This window comes from Ambystoma mexicanum, chromosome 1q, assembly GCF_040938575.1.
Source record: "Ambystoma mexicanum isolate Mex_15411 chromosome 1q, UKY_AmexF1_1, whole genome shotgun sequence".
Taxonomy (NCBI): domain Eukaryota; kingdom Metazoa; phylum Chordata; class Amphibia; order Caudata; family Ambystomatidae; genus Ambystoma; species Ambystoma mexicanum.
Window position 1 is genome coordinate 1,024,677,513 of NC_090922.1, and position 17,292 is coordinate 1,024,694,804.

Here is a 17,292-nt window from a genome sequence, read left to right on the forward strand (position 1 = left end):
CATTTTTACACTAATTTACGCTCTAATTATAAAAACATTGTGTAAAATGATAAGTATGCACAGTCTAGTTTACATCCATTCAACCTTGCTCTCAATGGGTACACTACTATAGATGGTCAGTGGCAGCAGAGTCTTTGCTCAAAGGTGAGCGAATGCCATTACACCAATCACAAGTGGTCTAGCCTCTCAAATCTTCAAGACTACTATTACAATATCCAAAATCTGACTCTCCAGGAAGAGCAAGTGCAGTTCAAAAACAAGCAAATGAAAGTTACATTTGTATTTTAAATAGAAACTCAGCAAAACCTGTCCCTGTGATAATCCAGATGGGTATTTAACTTTATGTAGTGCTTCATACATGGTTTGTCCAACATCTGAGCACTGCGGTTATTATACCTCAGTCGATACTCAGTTTACCGACCTCTGAAGGATGTTAGCCAATAAGATAGCTCAGCCGGTTGAGCGCTTGTTGCTGTGACCTGTGCATGATCTGTAGGTTGCAAGTTTGAATCGCGGCAAGGCCAACTCAGCCTTTCATCCTTTCCAGGTCAATAAAGGAGTACCAACTTCGGTTTGGTGATAATTGTGATAAATATGTTGTATGTACAGTGCTTTGCCAAAAGCGCTATATAAATAACCATTTGACCATGAGATTAGATCTAGAATTTAGCATGGGGTTCTTGCCTCTCCACACTGTTGTATCATATCATTGGCATACCATTAGGTAGTAACAGCTCCAGGAAATGAGGACTTTCATTAAATATCAAAAGTCAATTCTGCTATCGAACCTCAAAACACACAATACAATTCATGTTTTCTTTAATTTGTAATTGGCTAGATTTTTGTGTTTTCAACATTTAAATATATACAGGAGAGATCAAATGGCCAGACCTTAGAGAAATAATAAAAGGTGTATTCTGTTACAATGCAGAAAGCTGCCCATAGTAATGATTTCCATACAGTTTTTGCACACTTTCATTTTACTCTCTTGCAAAGGAGAAAAGTCATTTTTACTCTCTTGAAATCACATTTCCTCTCAAAGTTTAAAAATAGGGAGTAAAATACTCCCACCTCAAAATCTTATCTGGAGTACTGGGGAGAGTATACCTTCTATTGGGCAGCAGTAGGATCGCGGTAGTCTGGTGCCAGCCTATTCATATACTCATGCTTGCTTCATAAATGTCTGAATAGCGCTTTTACGCAAACATTCTATTCCTTTATGAATTAATAAAGCCCCCTTTGCATGCGGAAGTGTTATTTATGTGCACGTGGTCTTTGTAATTTAGATTGGTGCTTATCCCTATCATAGCAGAAGAAAATCCCCCACCCCGTAGTCTCAATGCGACTGCCACACATGCAGTAAATGTTGATTTAGCTGGTGCAAAAGAATGTACACATTATCCCATAGTGTGATACGAGCTGGCTGTGAAAGTGTCACTGTGGCAACCAGCACAGGGTGCACCAGTCACTGTGCGATGAGCAGTCGCAGGCCGTGATCACTGGAGTCATGTGCAGGGGCTCTCGAGAAGACAGACCTGTTACCGTGGCCGCCCGGTGTGCTTGTGAAAGGTGCCGCCATGTTCAATAGACAGGCATTTCATGACTTGCTGATGGCGTTTGGGGACGCGTTCAATCTTGCACGCAGCGTATTTCCAGGGAACAGATTTTTGCGGTTGCTTCCTGAAATCTATTAAAGATTTTACCTGCTGCATCTGTTTGCCTTAACTTCCTTTCGGGGCTTTGTCTGTGAAAGGGTGCACACACGCTATGCTCTTTCTTGCATTTGCTTTGCGACGGAAGGAACGTGCTTGCAAACGATTCGATACACCTGGCAAAGACTACTTTTCGTTGCTCCCTTCCTAGTTGCCCCATCTCTACTATACGGCTGCCCCAACTTTCCTCCTGGGTTCCTCGCCTGGCTCCCTTCAATGCTGTCAGATTCTGATCCTCGGTGGTTTTCTATAAATGCCCCTCTCTGGCTCGCTCCTTCTGACTCCCCATCCGTGTCCCTCTGGGTGCTCCCATCTGCGCTTCCCTTGAGTCCCCATCTGTGCCCATCCTGGCTCCTCCAGCTGTGGCCTCTTGACCCCTTCTGTGCTCCCTGACTTCTCCTGTTTGCTCTATTGGACTCCTCTTTGTCCCTCTGCGTGCCCCCTGGCTCACCTCCCTGCCCCCGGGCACCTGGAACGCATTCCATGTCGAAAGTGCAAAGCGCGTGCTCAAGGCTGCAGGGGTGTATCTTGTATTCTGTATAAACGCCGTTTGCATGGGAGTTCTCGACTGTTGATTCTCGTGTAACTCTCTGGAGCCCGCCTTTTCATTTCAAAATAGAGGTCTTGTTTTCTACAATGACGTGTGCGAGGTTAACTGCAATAGGTGGAAATGCCACCTTTGTGCTTATGCTGGGTGCTGTACATTTGACATGGACTTTTGATTTAGTAATTGCATGTCCGTTCTCTTTTGACAGAGCTCATTGAAAACGCTTACGCCTCACCAGCGTTCAGGGATGATATGAAGGTAGTGGAGGCCAACGAGCAAAAACAACAAAATAACAGCATCACTGTGTCCAAAAAGCGTAACTGGCTGCAGCAGAGCTCCCCCAAATCCCCTCCGAACGATGGCTACGACACTTTGGGGAACTTCCCCGGGCCGCTTACTCGGACTCCCACGTCCCTATGCTCAGAGCTACATAAACTACAAGCCCCTGGGAGGTCGCCCCCAGAACTACATGGACCCACCAGACCCCATCTTCAGTCTGCCAGCTCAGTCCAGGGCACGCCGTCGTCAAATTTAGGTAACTGCGCCATGGACCTCAGCGAAGACAACGACGCCGACGACGAAGGCGAAATCTGGTACAACCCGATCCCCGAAGACGATGAACCCGACCTCCTGAGAGGTCACTGTTTTTCAGGGATAAACTCTGCGAAAGCTGACTTCCAGTTCATCAATTTGCAGAAGAGGTTGCCTGGAAGTGATCTGATTAAAGTGGCGGGCCACGCTGCAGGCAGTCCTCGCCCCTCAGAATGTGTGGGGGAGCCCCAGACGGCTCCAGCGAATGAGATTAATCAGGCAGATTCCTTGCATTCCAGCCAGCACTGTCTGCAGCTGCACGCGCAGGGGGCGGCGTGCAGGCGCCCAGCCAGAGTGCACGCAGAGGGGCACCCTTCCTCCAAACCTTCTGAAGCAGGTAAGCTCCGTGCACTGATCTTAACTTACTATTGTCTTAGCTTTTCAGACGAGGGTAGCTCGTGTATAATATGCATATACTGTTTTATTTATTCAAATTGTTAATGTATGGTTTAGGTAATGATTGGCATTTAAATGTGAAATGTTTCTATTCTATGAACCTTAAGCAATGTAATTGACAACCAAGTCTATCGCCCATTGCTAGTTCCCCATGCAGTAATCCCAGAATGCAACAGATAAAACGAGTGCCGTCGAAAAGTAACACACACAGTTAAGAAGACATCATTTCATCTTGCAACCGGGCCTAAATGGGGGTAACTGATTTACTGCATTTTTACCACTATGTCAGATTCTAAGTTTGGATGTCATTCGGAGGAAATACAGGCTGCGTGCGCGTGGCTTGAGGGATTACCTCCATACAAATTGAGGATTTACTGCTTAAAGTAAATCTCCCAAACCCCAGTGGAGTCCAATAGGACACTATTGGGGAATAACATTACCACCACGCCACTTGTAACCAGGCAAATTGTGGACTAGATCCCAATGAAATCGCCACTCTAACATGCACCTAGCACTTTTCTGGGCACTGTTTATTGGAGTTCGAACTCCATTTCCCAACTTCACCCACGGCGTGCACCTGTGTGACGGCATTGAGTGGCGCCATATGCCTTAACTGGCCCCCGTCAGTATGCATGGCAAACATGATCTCAGTTAAATACAGAAAACAATAAACATATATGCTTCAATTGTGCAAAACCACAGTACACTTTATCTGGCGGAGAGAACTGTACATATGGCAGACTGATGAGCCCACACAACAAACAATTTGATGATTAAAAATTGCAACTGCAACAAACGCTAAACAGTGTGGAAAATCCACTTTTTGTAAAAACAAACTGTGAGGTATCAAGGATAACCCCTGATCTTACAACAAAGGAGGTGTGGGCTTCACCTCAAAACACATCCTGTGACCTTGCATTAAGACAATAGTCTTCATGACCTTCATTCTGGCTTCAGAGCTGCCAGAAGCACGGAAACTGCTCTCCTGAACATCCGTGAAGACCTGCTCTCGAACCTTGACTCCAACTCTCCGTATGTTCTCATTTTGCTCGGTCTCTCTTCTGCCTTTGATGCTGTCAACCATGCCATCCTGCTCAAACGTCTCCGTGATAACCTGGGTATCACTGGTCAGGCTCTGGCGTGGCTGACCTCTTTCCTCTCCAATCAACCCTCCCAGGTCCAACTGGGGTCCTTCCTTTTTGACATCTTTTTCCCTACCTGTGGTGTCCCCCAGGGATGTAACCTCTCTCCCTGGCTGTTCAACCAGTATCTGGCACTCCTTGCCCACCGCATTGCCACTCTCTGCCCCAACTTTCAGTGCTATGAGGATGATACCCAGCTCATTTTCAAGCTACCCTCGGCCTCCTCCTCTCCTTCCTTCATCTCTGACTGTCTGTCTGCTATCCAGGAATGGTGTGCCGCCAATGACCTCTGCCTTAAAATGCCAGTAAGACTGAGATTCTACTCATCGGCACACCCACTCCCTCCATCCCTGCAGCTCTCTGGCCGGCCTCTCTTGGCCCTCTTCCTGCTCCTACCTGCAAGGCAAAAAACCTCGGGGTCATCTTCGACTCCACACTCTCCTTCTCTCCTCACATATGTGACGTCTCTAAGAAGTCGCACTACCAGCTGCACCTCCTCAGAGGTATTCTTCCTTTCCTCTGCTTCCCCCAGACGCTCACAGTCTCCAGAGCCCTGGTTCTCTCTAAGCTGGACTACTGTAACAGCCTCTAAATCTGCCTGCCTCTACTCTCCGCCCTCTGCAACTCATCCAGAACAGGACTGCGAGACTTGTCCTTGGCCTCAAGCCCAGGGACTGTATCTCTCCAGGACTGAAATCTCTACACTGGCTCCCAGTGGCTGCGAGGATTAAGTTCAAAACCCTCTGCATTGTCCACTAGGCCTTCTGGGGCCAAAATACCTTCAACTCTCTCTTCATAAATATCTTCCTTCTCGAGCTCTTCGCTCATCCGCCTCCAACTCCCTCAGGGTCAGCCGCTTCTCCAAGCAACGAGTTGGGGGTAGATCTCTCTCCGCGGCAGGGGCCTCCCTCTGGAACAGCCTTCATGCCTCCCTGAAACTTGAGGAGAACCATCTCCGGTTCCGGAAGCACCTCAAAACCTTCCTCTTGGCTTCTGCTTTCTCTCCCCCTCTCCCCTGCTAAATTCCTGACTGAAACTGCACTGAATCTGCAACTGGGCCACTGTCACTGATCTCGGTCCTTGGCCCAGCCACTCTCCCCTTGCACTGCCTCCCTGGCAACCCCTGCACTGCGGGACTGTCTCTGTATCCCTACAGCCCCCCTTCCCAGCACTTGTTTGCACTTAACTTGCACTTGCCACCAGCTGGCCCTTATTATTTATCTTTTTATTCTACTACCCCTGTACTGCACTTTCCCCTCTCCCTTTCCCCTTGCACTTTTCCCTTCCCCGCTACCCATGCACTTGCGCAATCTAAATGACACCTGGCCTAGTAGGATTGTTGTCTGTCTTCCCTTTGTTCCCCCCTCCCTGCCTCGTCGCGCCTTGAAACACTTGTCTATAGGCGCGTTACAAATGCCATATCCTATCATATCAAGATACCATAATAACTAACAGAGTTTAGCAAGGACGGTTCCAATCCTAGGGCCCCATCACACTAAATTGTACATATAGGGGGGACTTCAAAAGTAATACATGATGGTTCTTCAAGGCATTACAGGCACTGTCCTGTGACGACTACATCCGCAAATTCATCAGTGCAGCCCCCCCAAAAGGTCCTGGTAATATTCCCCTGGGGTTTCAAAAGGACAACTGAGGAGGCGAGGTGGAACTGAAGCAAGTGCGGTTGCAGGCTGGAGCTCCATAGCCCGAGCTGTTATAAACGGTGGTCGGTCAAAAGGCGAAAAAAAAATCCCGAATAACAAAAATCTCGAAAAAAAAGGCTGAAAAAAAAATATCGAATTTAAAATTTTTTTTATATTTATGTATTTTTTGGGTCAGGTAAGTAAAAAAAAGGGTTAAAATAGAAAAAAGGGGATTTGGGGGGGAACCCCCCATTTAAAAAAAAAAACGTCATAAAAAAAAATTCGATATTTTTTTTTTCGGCCTTTTTTTCGTGATTTTTTTTTCGAGATTTCTAATTTCGGTTTTATGACCATAAACCGTTATAAACTGTATGGCAACAGGTGGGGATTACTCGTTCCCCTCTGATCCCAACACACACCCTCCCAGTTTCAGGAAACTTACATTTCTAGAGGGCATATTTTTCTTTTCCAGCTATTCTGTCAAATCCTTTAATTACTTGACTGAAATGGAGTGTATACAGTAGATCATAATTGCTTTGACGATTATATAAATTATACTTATCTTTATAAATAGATGTGCATATTGCCTCCAATTCTGCACGGGAGAGACTTTACAGAATTTTAAATGACCAACATGCGTGTGCTGTGACTTCCTAACCGCATGATTTTCTGTCACGACTGATGCACACAGGAATTTCAAACGGCACTGTACCAGTTGTGGTTGATGAAACACAAATGACTACTCGTTTTTTGTTAGACTGTCCTCGAATTCCTGAAATGTGTATAGCCCATGCGGATCACAGTCCCAGGTTGTCTATTTACACCTAGGCAGCAATTTAAGCTACTTGCCATTGTTAGGGAGTTAAGAAACCAAGTCCAGACACCTGTCTTGACATTATGCTGCTCGCTAAAAAAAATTGCTATCATTGTTTTTTTTAAAGAGGAAGTTCAGAAATCTTACTCAGCGGTCAAATGTCTACACAAATTAAGTTACAATATTTAATGGAAATATATATACACCCGAGAAACCATGTTCTAGTTGATGGCTAATGACAAAAGTTGATGGTTTCAGTAGGCTAGGGAGAATATAGCAATCAACCCTATGTCAGCAGGCGCACCGGGGGCGGCAACTGCCTCTTAGCCCGAGCCTAAGCAGGCCCAGTACTTCCACTGATAAAGGGGTGATAATCACATCCCGGCTTCATCCATGGTGCGAATATTTACTTATTTGATTTACAAGGGAAATGTCAGGTCTCTGCTCGTATTGTGCAAGCCCAATCTCCCGTGAAAGAAACAAAATGGCCACTGTCATAGAAAAGGGATACATTCCCTTTTCTATTTCTATGGAGGTGGCCTGACGAGAAGGAGCAGTGGTTACGGGAGCCCCAGCCGGTAAGAAGGTTAGGGGTGGCCGGTGACTTGTTGGGGGGATGAGCAGGGCAGGGACCTGGAGGGGGAAAAAAATGGCGGCACCCAGGGAAGGGTCTCTGGTGGCTCGTAGAATGCGGGTGGAACCTGATTGGCTGAACACCCTTCCCTGGGTGCAAACACGCTAGCAGTAGCAGGCCTATCATTCCTAAAACAAGTAGCACTTGCTCTCTCCCTCTTTCTCTTACTCCCTCTGCAGAAAACGCAGATATTCTGAAGGGGGGGGGTGTGTTTTTTGTTTATTTCAAAATTCACTATTAGAAAAGGAAATTATTTAAATCTACTAACATTGTAAACTGGGCCTTTTAAAAATTATGCAGTGTTCCTTTTGTAATTATCACTTCTAATACATAGTTTACTAATAATAAGAACATTGTGATATTCTTGATATTTTTCCCTTTAATGTATAAAGGTTTGTATTATACCATAACACCATTACTACTGATAAAAAAATAACATTATGCTTCTCTAATTGCACAAAGCACATTTTCAAAACCTAGAAAAAACATAAATTCAGAGGTGGAGGCAGCGTTTGGTGTCATTGGTGGTCGGGGGGGGGTGTTTATGGATCCTGAGGGGCACAAAATGTTTAAAATAATGTGTTGAATTGGTGCTTTTTACAGTAGAAATATTTAGGAAAAATGGGGCAAAAACATACAACTTAAATGCTTCTCTGTGACAACACATGAAAAAAATCCAGTAAATGCCATGTCACCAACAGTACTAAAGGAGCATTTTACAACACTTTAATGAGGCTTCGGGCAAAATCTGTGCCAGTAATAATGGTCCCTGTTCTTCACTTGCATAAGGATGCAGCCAGAATCATCTGTGTATGCTATTAATAATGGGGGGGTGACGATCACTTGCATGGGGGTTAAGCCTTGGGCCTCAATAGAAATCTGCATTGCCAATGCCCCATCATACAAACACATGGATGCATTGCACTCATGCTCATACTCTTAACCAAGCACCCACACACTGTCAGACAAAGGTGAGTGTACTAACCTGCACACACATACACATGAAGCACAGCTACAGATTTGCCAATCACACTTACACAGACGTACTGCATACATTATGGTTGTGAAGAGTCTTGGGAATGTGGAACCCCAGGGTGGAATCTGTATGGGGAAAACATCCTCTGTGTTCTTTGAAAGGGCAGTTGGAGTGCAGAGTCTGAGAAGGGAGGACATGCTGGGGGTCGTTGTGAAGATACTCAATAAAACTTCAGATACATTCTACCTGGCGTGTCCTGGCATCTTTACAACAATGGCGACGAGTTTCTGTGATCCCCAGCCAGCTGATCGGCTTCTCACATGAGTGGACAGGCTGCCCGTTTCCCTGTGTGCAGCTGCTCCCTGTTTGCTGCCAGGCAGTTTTTGGGCATGTTTCTCCGCGGTGCGGGTGCCGAGGGAGGATCTGCACCATTGAAGAGGGCCGAGTGGGGGTGAGCAATGGCTTGCGCTGGTGTTGTTGAGGACCCTGTGGAGGTGAGCTGCAGCTGCCCGTTTCCCCATGTGCAGCCACACAATAAGCTGTCTCGCAGTTTTCCATGGTGCAGGTGCCAAAGGAGGATCCGCACCATTGAAGAGGACCCTGTGGGAGTGAGCAATGGCTTGCGCTGGCCCCGTTAAAGACCTTGAGGGGGTGAATGCTAGCTTGTGCTCATCTGGAGGTAACCAGTTTGTTAAGCCTCTGGCGCGTCCTCGCGCTCTAGGGGAAAATACCCTAAAGCATGCAGCCATCTTGGGTGAGGTAATGCCTAGTATTGGTTGGTTCGGCAAGGCCTGAGGATTGTGCATCCTTGCTGTGCGCACTCGTTGCAGTACTCCATACAAATGTTCCTCCTGCTGTAACAAGTGGATTTCCTTTTGGAAAGTACTGTAAGAAGATTGGTGTGTGAACCTTGGGCAGCATGACACCCTGGCTATGCCAGGAGTTCCTGGCCCTTAAATATTTATGGCTTCACCTGGGCCCGTAAGAAAAAAAAGTCAAGTGGATCCAATGGAAGAAAGGTTTCCCCGATTTATATTTGTGCTGCTTGTGGAGGTTCTTCTCAAGTTCAGAGAACAACTTTGGCTAAAAAATGAACCAACAGTAGATGAGGTGTTAGAGATGGCCATACGGGTAGAACAACCCATGGCTTGTGTAGCAAAACTGGTCAAAGCTGAAAACGAGGAGGCGAAAGCTGAAGTTCTGAAAATTTCAGACGGTAAGCAGAAGAAGAAAATGAAGGGAAAGGAAGTGGTGAAGGCAAAGGAACATGAATAAAGAGGCAGAAAGGAGTAGAGCATCTATGCTTTGGCTGTGCTAGTGGGTCACACTTTTCCTGCATCCCCAGTCTACCCAGGTCAGAAGGCGGTATGCTCAAAATGCAAGAAGGGGCACTTCTGAAGTTGTTGAAAGAATTTCTACAGGAAAGTTCTCTATGTGGCTGAGGAAGATCAGGGTTCTTCCGAAGTAGATTACTGTCATATTGAAACTATCACTGTGAACTTGGTAAAGGTGTAGTCCAAGTGAATGGAAAGGCAGTGTTCAGGATGGCTGAACACGGGTAAACATTTCCTTGATGTCTAGAGAGGTATACGAATGAGATGTGGTGTGTCATGCAAGTGGAATGTTGTGTTCGGATGTGAACCCGGTTGATTACAACCTCGCCAAAACTGAATTATCAGGGTATTTTAATGCTCTTTGACTTTAAATGCAGTTCTGCCCAAGGGAAGGTGTATGTGACAAAGAATGGCACCACTCTACTGGGTTGGCATGAGCAGAAAATGTTGGGTATAAGAATAGATCCCAATGCGACGGAGTTAGTTATGCAAGCACGTGGGTCTGTTTGCAGAACATTTAGTAAGGTGTTCAGAAAGGTGTGGGATGAGTCAAGGGTATGAAGCACCAAATTATTTTGAAGAAAGGAAGAACACCTGTGGCAACCAAGTTGCGGCCAGTTCCCCTGGCACCGAGAGAAGGAGTGAAAAAAGAACTGGAGAAATTGCATAAAATGGGTGTGATTTAGAGAGCTGGTGGAGTGCAGTGGCTCTCATTAGTGGTGGTGGTGGTGAAGAAGCCATTAGGATAGCTCCGCTTATGTATTGATTTACGATAATTCAATGTGTGTTGTCGTGGAAAGGCACCCCTTGCCTAACATGATTGAGATGATGGCTATGATTGGTGGAGGAAAGGTTTTTTCAAAGTTGGATATGTCCTCTGCTTATCATCACATAGAGCTAGAGGCGGAGAGCAGGACCTTTACTGCATTTATAACTCATGAAGGGATATTTCAGTTTTGGAGTATGCCATTTGGTCTATTATCGGCATCATCAGTATTCCTGAAGATGATGGACAAGTTATTTAAGGGGTGGATGGAGTGCTCTGTTTTCAAGATGATGTGTTAATATGTGGACAAATGAAAGAGAACATGTTATTCTAGAGTGAGTTCTAGAGATATTAAAGAAGAGGGGCATCACGTTGAGAAAGGATAAATGTGTGTTTGGAAAGGAGATGGTGGAGTATTTAGGTTATAAGATCTCGGGGTCAGGTGTGGGACCAAAGAGCGAGATGGTGGATGAGAAAAAGAAGGTGGGAGTGCCAAAGTCCAAGGGAGAACTTCGTTCCTTTCTGGGGATGGCTGAGTTCTATCAGAAGTTTGTTCAGGATTTTTTGGAAAAAGTGAAGGAAATGAGAAAGTTACTCAAAAGGGGAGAGGACTTTGTTTGGAATGAGTTGTGTGAAAAGGAATCTGCAAGGATAAAGGAGTAAATTGAACTGGCTAGTGTGTTGAAAGGTTTTGACACACAGATGGGAAGTGTCTTTTCGGTGGATGCTAGTGACAATGGAGTTGCTGCTGTTCTGTCGCAAATTAATGCAGAGGGCTGCAAAGAAATAGTGCACATGCGTCGAGGGTGTGGAGGAGCCCAGAAAATAAATATTCTGTGTTGGAGGCGTTGGCCTGCCATTGGTCCGTAGAAACCATTTTCTAATTTTGTGTGGGGTGTGAAGTTCATAATTAGAACAGACCATAAACCATTTAAGAATATTTGTGAGTCCAAGGGTTTGAGCAGAGTGTCACAACGGGTGGCTAGCTGGGTCACCAGGAAGCAAGCCCCACATTTTCCGTGGAGGTTATTTCTGGTCGCGAACATTTGTTGGCTGATCATTTATCCAGGCTGGGAAGTCAAAAGAAGGAAGAAGGTGTAGCAGAGATCTCTGATATGGTTTTTAAGAATCCTGATGCAATAGTGTGGAAAGAGGAAAGGCTGGAGGCTGTAAATGACGATGAGGTGATGGTCTGGCTTATGGGCTATGTGGAGGCAGAGTGGTCAGGCAAATTGAGATTGAGGCCAGATGAAAGGGTCTTTTTGGAAGTCTGTGAGGAATTAAGTTTGGTGTGTGGTTTGTTGTATCATTGGGAGCGTGTGGTTTTCCTCAAGCCATACGCAATAGTAGTTGATTTGCGGCAATGAGGGCATATAGGAGTGTCTCGAACTAAAGCTGTTTTAAGGAGTGAGAATCGGTGGCCAGGGTTTGACCGGGATGTGGGAAGATGGTTGGCAGATTGCATGGAGTGTGGATGGATGGATGGATGGGTGAAGGGGGAGGATGCTGGTGTACAGCCCCTGAGGTGCCTAAGAAAGTGTCAAAAGACCTGGCCATGGATGTGCTAGGTCCGGTTGAGATGGGAGGTGGACGCGGAAAGTTAATTGTCGTTTTAGAGGACTTATTGTCCAGGTGGACAGAGTATAACATTGTGAAAGAGGCTACAGGTAACGCTGTGGTGGAGTTTGCTCAGGAAGTTTTTGCAAGCGAATGCTTACCTAAAAATGTTGTTATGGATAATGGGACACAATTAATTGGTGGATATGTTCAGGCCTCTGTGAAGAAGTGTGGTATACAACACAAGAAGACTGCTCTATATCACCCTTAAAGTAATGGCATGGTAGAAATAACAAATGGGTGCATTATGGCGGCCATTCGGATGGCTGGTGTGTGTGGTAAGGATAAGAACGTTGAGGTCCAGGAGAGGATGTATGCCCTGCATATGTCACCACATGGAGGTACAGTATTAGCCCTTTTGGTATTTGCCTTCTGCCCTCTCATCTCAAAGTGGTTTCTCCCTGGTTGGGGAGGGCGAGAGAGTCAAATCGTGTGGTAGAGGTGTTGCGAGGGAAGTTGAGCAAGAAGAAGGATGAATGTCTTTTCAGTGAGAATGAGAAGACGTGGGGAAAGAAGGTGGTGGTGTAGTGCAGCGACTGGATAGGGATCAAGAAAAGGGTGGTAAGAAAGAAGAGAGCCCCATTGTATTCCGAGCCAGTGCAGGTGGAGAGAGGGATGGATGGAGCAGTAGGAGTGAGAGGGGGACAGGTGTGAAATATGAATCGTGTTGTTGTGGTGAGGAGGATGTGTTGAAAGAAGGAAAGGAGATATGTTGTGAAGAGTCTTGGGAATGTGGAACCCTAGGGTGGAATGTGTATGGGGCAAACAGGCTTTGTGTTCTATCAAAGGCAGTTGGAGTGTGGAGCCTGAGAATGGAGGACTTGCTGGGGGTCATTGTGAAGATACTCCATAAATCTCAGATAAAACCTACCTGGCGTGTCCTGACATCTTTACAATTACATACAAACACACATGCATGCATTGCAACTAAACACTCATATAGTGTGGGCAATGGGCGCAAATGAATCCAGTACATGCTGGCACACCCTGGAAGGACTAAAAGAAGGGAGCTGCACTGTCGCCATCGAGCAACGTAGTTGGTGTCATTGTTAGCAACCTGGGGGAAGCACACGAACCATGGCACACATTTAAATAAAATAAACATTGCAATGCAGGAGCCTGTCCTGCAGTGATGGGGCAGTGGGTGCAAAAAAAACACTGAGGGGGTCCTGGGTGCTTGTGGCGGAGTTAACCACCCCTCTTCTCCCGTCTCACCCATGGCCCTGCCACTGTATACATTATATTCTGATAGGTTATAATTCCAATATGAACAGTCTGTTACACTTCTGTTGCACTCTTTCTAAAAACATCTTTCTGAAAGGGTAAAAATAACACTAAGGAACATTCAAGGCAGCTTTTCATAAAATCAAAGAAATAGTTTTAAAAATAAGAATGACCATGGATAGTGACATTTATGTCTGTGATGAAAGGTTTCTATGGTTGAATCACTATGTCCATAGTGCTCTGTGGGTTTGGTGCTCATTTAATTTTTCACAATTCTCACATTAAAATTAAAATTATAGTTTTGCATCATTTAACCATATATAGTGATTCGGACAGCCTCAGGATTTGGATGTGAGGATAGAATGGCTGTGACATCAGTCACTCCACTGGGGTCTAGGGCTGCTTGGAGATAATGTTTCTTTCCCTGCAGTTCTCAGGATAAGGATAGCAGTGCACATGCTCAATTCCAATTGTGCAAACGTTCAACGAGAACTACATTTGTGTGTGTGCGTATCGGCAAACAAAAAGGGGGGTCATCAAAGGTTTGCCAGTAACACCGGCGGGATAACGCCAAACATAATTAGCATTCCCATCGCCTGATATCCCGTTATTTCCAGGATATTACAGGTGACAGGAGTGCCAGTAATTCCTTATTCCATGAGGACTCAGTGGGAGGAATTACCTGAATTATTGGCACCGATAATAGCGGTGCCGGGAATTCTGGCAGTTTTTTTTGCCAGTGGGAGCTTGGCTGGAGGTAAATTAGGTAACCCCCACCGGCAAACCTGTAGTTTGGCGGACCGGTAAAAGTGCCGGAAACACATTTACCAGCATTTGTACCAGCACCTTTACTGTTCGGTCAAACCTATAATGACCCCCAAAGAGTTAAAGTTAGTACCCATGAAAAGGTTAAGTCCATAAACAATGGGAAAACCGCTTAAGGACATTTACTTCCAAGATAACAAAAAGGTGAAGTCTACACAGGTTGGGGATGCCACTGTGATGGTATCAACACTCTGTTTAAGTGAACAAATTCTCTAATACATACTCCTTAACACTCCAACTTCAATCTTAACTCGTGCCACGCTACTACTACACAACACTTGCTTTGGATGCGAGGCACCTAATAGCTAAAGCGAGTGGTGTGAAGTAGTGATGTATTGTGAGTAGTTTGCAGCTGAAATGCCTATCTCAACAATTCAAGCCTCGTTTGTTTTGTGCATTGCCACCGACTGCGTTTCAAATGTTCAATCTTTCATAGCACTCGCCATGCCAGACGGCTCTCACTCCATCTTCCCTTCTGATGAGCTGCCCTGTTCATCTTGTTGGATAAGACCGGAAGGTACTCTACTGCTAGCCTAGCTTTTGACAATAAGCATTACAGGCCCGCCTGTCTGTTTAATGGGGCTGTTTTATCATTCTCCATTTGCAATACACCTCTGTTTCTGGATGTGCCCTGGGGCAGTATTAAAGATATCTAAACTTGGCAAAATAAAATGAAAGTTATGGTCTTTACAGGAAATTGGCCCACCCCACGAGGTATATCCTTGGGAATGGAAGGGAGGGGTCATTATCTCAAGAGATAATGTCCATCTTGATTTTTTGAAGGCTATTCGCACATGGAGTTGGGAAATCAAAAAGGGAAATAGTTTTATTGTTGAGGAATACATTAGCACACAAGTAATATGTAAAGTTATTTTAATGAACAGTAATGATATGTTTTACACGTGTTGGATTTCATAGTCATTAGTTCGTTTGGGGAATGTAACTGCATGTGCTCTCATCCTCCTTTACACAACTGAAGTCCATTGTTTCTGTGATTTTAAAGTTGCTGCTCAAGTCGGACTGTTTGGAATGAGGTCTACACAAGTTGCAAAACAGATAACACATATAGATGGAGATTACAGACTGAAACCCAGTTTGCTTAGAGGAGGCCTATCATTACATTCATATGTCCATATACTATCCTGCCACTGAGGGCCCTATCTGCCTTCAATGTCCCCCCAACAAGCTGGCCTATAGCAATGAGGAGGGCATTAATGCTGAGAATTGCCCGAGGCAGAAGAGCTGCAATGCTATCGAAATATTCTGCCGAATTAGGTTAGAATGTTTTGTTTAAATCAAGAGACAAAGGTGAAACTTGGGATGTTGGGAGAGAAGACTTACACTGGCCATTATTGCCCTAGGCCACTGTTTTGTCTGCAATGGAACTGCCAAAATTGCAATGCTCTGATGAACATTTTAGACCCGGTCCGTGGGCAATCCTGTGCGATGGCCCCCTGAAGACAGAGAATTTAATGAGGTGTACAGGCCCATATCACCTGGTTTGGCCTGGGTATGAGGGCCTACAAAGCTATTATAACCTGCATCGCTCTGGAAAGTGTAAAGTATATTATTTGTTCTTAGTGCCACAGCCAAATCCCTGCAATCGCCCCAGCAGATTTAGTGCATAATCCACCTGGGCAGTCGCAGGGAATTCCAATACGCACCGCTCTGACGGTAGCATTGATCTGCGGGCTGTGTGAACCGTTCTATGGTTTATTCTGAGGCCTTTCAGAGCTGGTGGAGAGGGCTGTACCAGGTTTTACATCCCACATCTGACTTCACCGTGGGCTCATAACGTGGGCAAGGGAGGCTAACACCTGTTTTAGCCATGGCTTTCATGCCATCATATTACTGTAAAATCACAAAAACTGGTTCCAAATGGGATGGAAACAAAGGAAAACATTTGGAGAAGATCCTTGTAGTGAGTATTGTTCTGGTGGAAGGCTGGTCAAGGGAGACACTGAGCATTCAGGCGGAATGTTGGGAGAGAAAGATCAAACTGTGTAATAGTGCCCTTTCAGTTGATCCATTGTTCATAATAGCGCACTGAAACTCCAATGTTACAAATAAGCAATAAACCCTGGCATGAGCAGGCCATTACCTGACAGTGAATGCCCGCCATGGGAGGGGTTTATTGCTATTAGCACCCCAGCATTATTTCCAAAGATACGAATGATGATTCGAATTTTAGGCTAGGCCTGTGTAATTTGGATTTTACTGAGACTTTTCCAAATTCGAATGTCTAGTCATAAAAAAGTGATGTACTTGCTAATTGCCTTTCATCAGGCCTGGAAGGGATCCAGTGCCGCTGGGATCAGGCCACACCCTACTTGCAAAAGGCAACTCCAATACTCCGACTGAGATTAGCTCGTAATCCAACAGGAAGCCGTGGAACGGAGGTTCATTTTCAGTTGCCCCCCCATCCGCCAACATCCGTTCAGATAGCACAACGAGTAGAGCACTCACTTTTCTGTGCAGAGCCTGCCGACGCAGGTTCGAAGGCGGGGCCAAACTCAGCCTTTCATCTTTCTGAGGTCGACAAATGAGCACCAAACACTGTGGGTAATCGGCGCTCAGATGCCCGAGGGTTTGTAGCGATACATAAATGCAAAAAAACAAACAAAAACAAAACCCCTCCATCCTCCACGGTTAAATTCTTCTTGCTGGCTTCTGGGAAGGGTGCGTGTGTGTCTTTGCATTTTTGATGATGATTAATATGAGGGATATGTTCAACATGTAAGCATGCAAACACAAGAACATGAGAACTATGCGCTTCACACCTTGGTGTAATGGCTACCTTTGTATTGGACCCCGAGGCGTGGCTAGGGGGGGAGGGGCTTAGCAGGCTATAGCCCTGGGTCTTTTGGTTGTAGCCACAGATAGAATCTCAGGGTCTACAACCGACAGGCTAGTGAGCCCCGAGTCCCGACAATCCCAACATTAGTGTAGCCCCAGATCTTTTCCAGACCTAGTAACACCCCTGATTGGACCGGTCACCGAGGAAGGGATATTGGACCGGTCATCGAGGAAGGGATATTGGACCGGTCATGGAGGAAGGGACAGTTATCTTG

At 45.6% G+C, this 17,292-nt stretch overlaps 1 protein-coding gene across 1 annotated transcript in view; it reads left to right on the forward strand.

Annotated features, from left to right (window-relative positions):
• SYDE2 (synapse defective Rho GTPase homolog 2) overlaps positions 1-17,292 on the forward strand; it is a 253,053-nt gene that overhangs the window by 32,600 nt on the left and 203,161 nt on the right. The window contains exon 2 of the mRNA XM_069641698.1: positions 2,468-3,187. Coding sequence (XP_069497799.1) covers positions 2,468-3,187 — 720 coding nt within the window. The remainder of the gene's footprint in view (positions 1-2,467; positions 3,188-17,292) is intronic.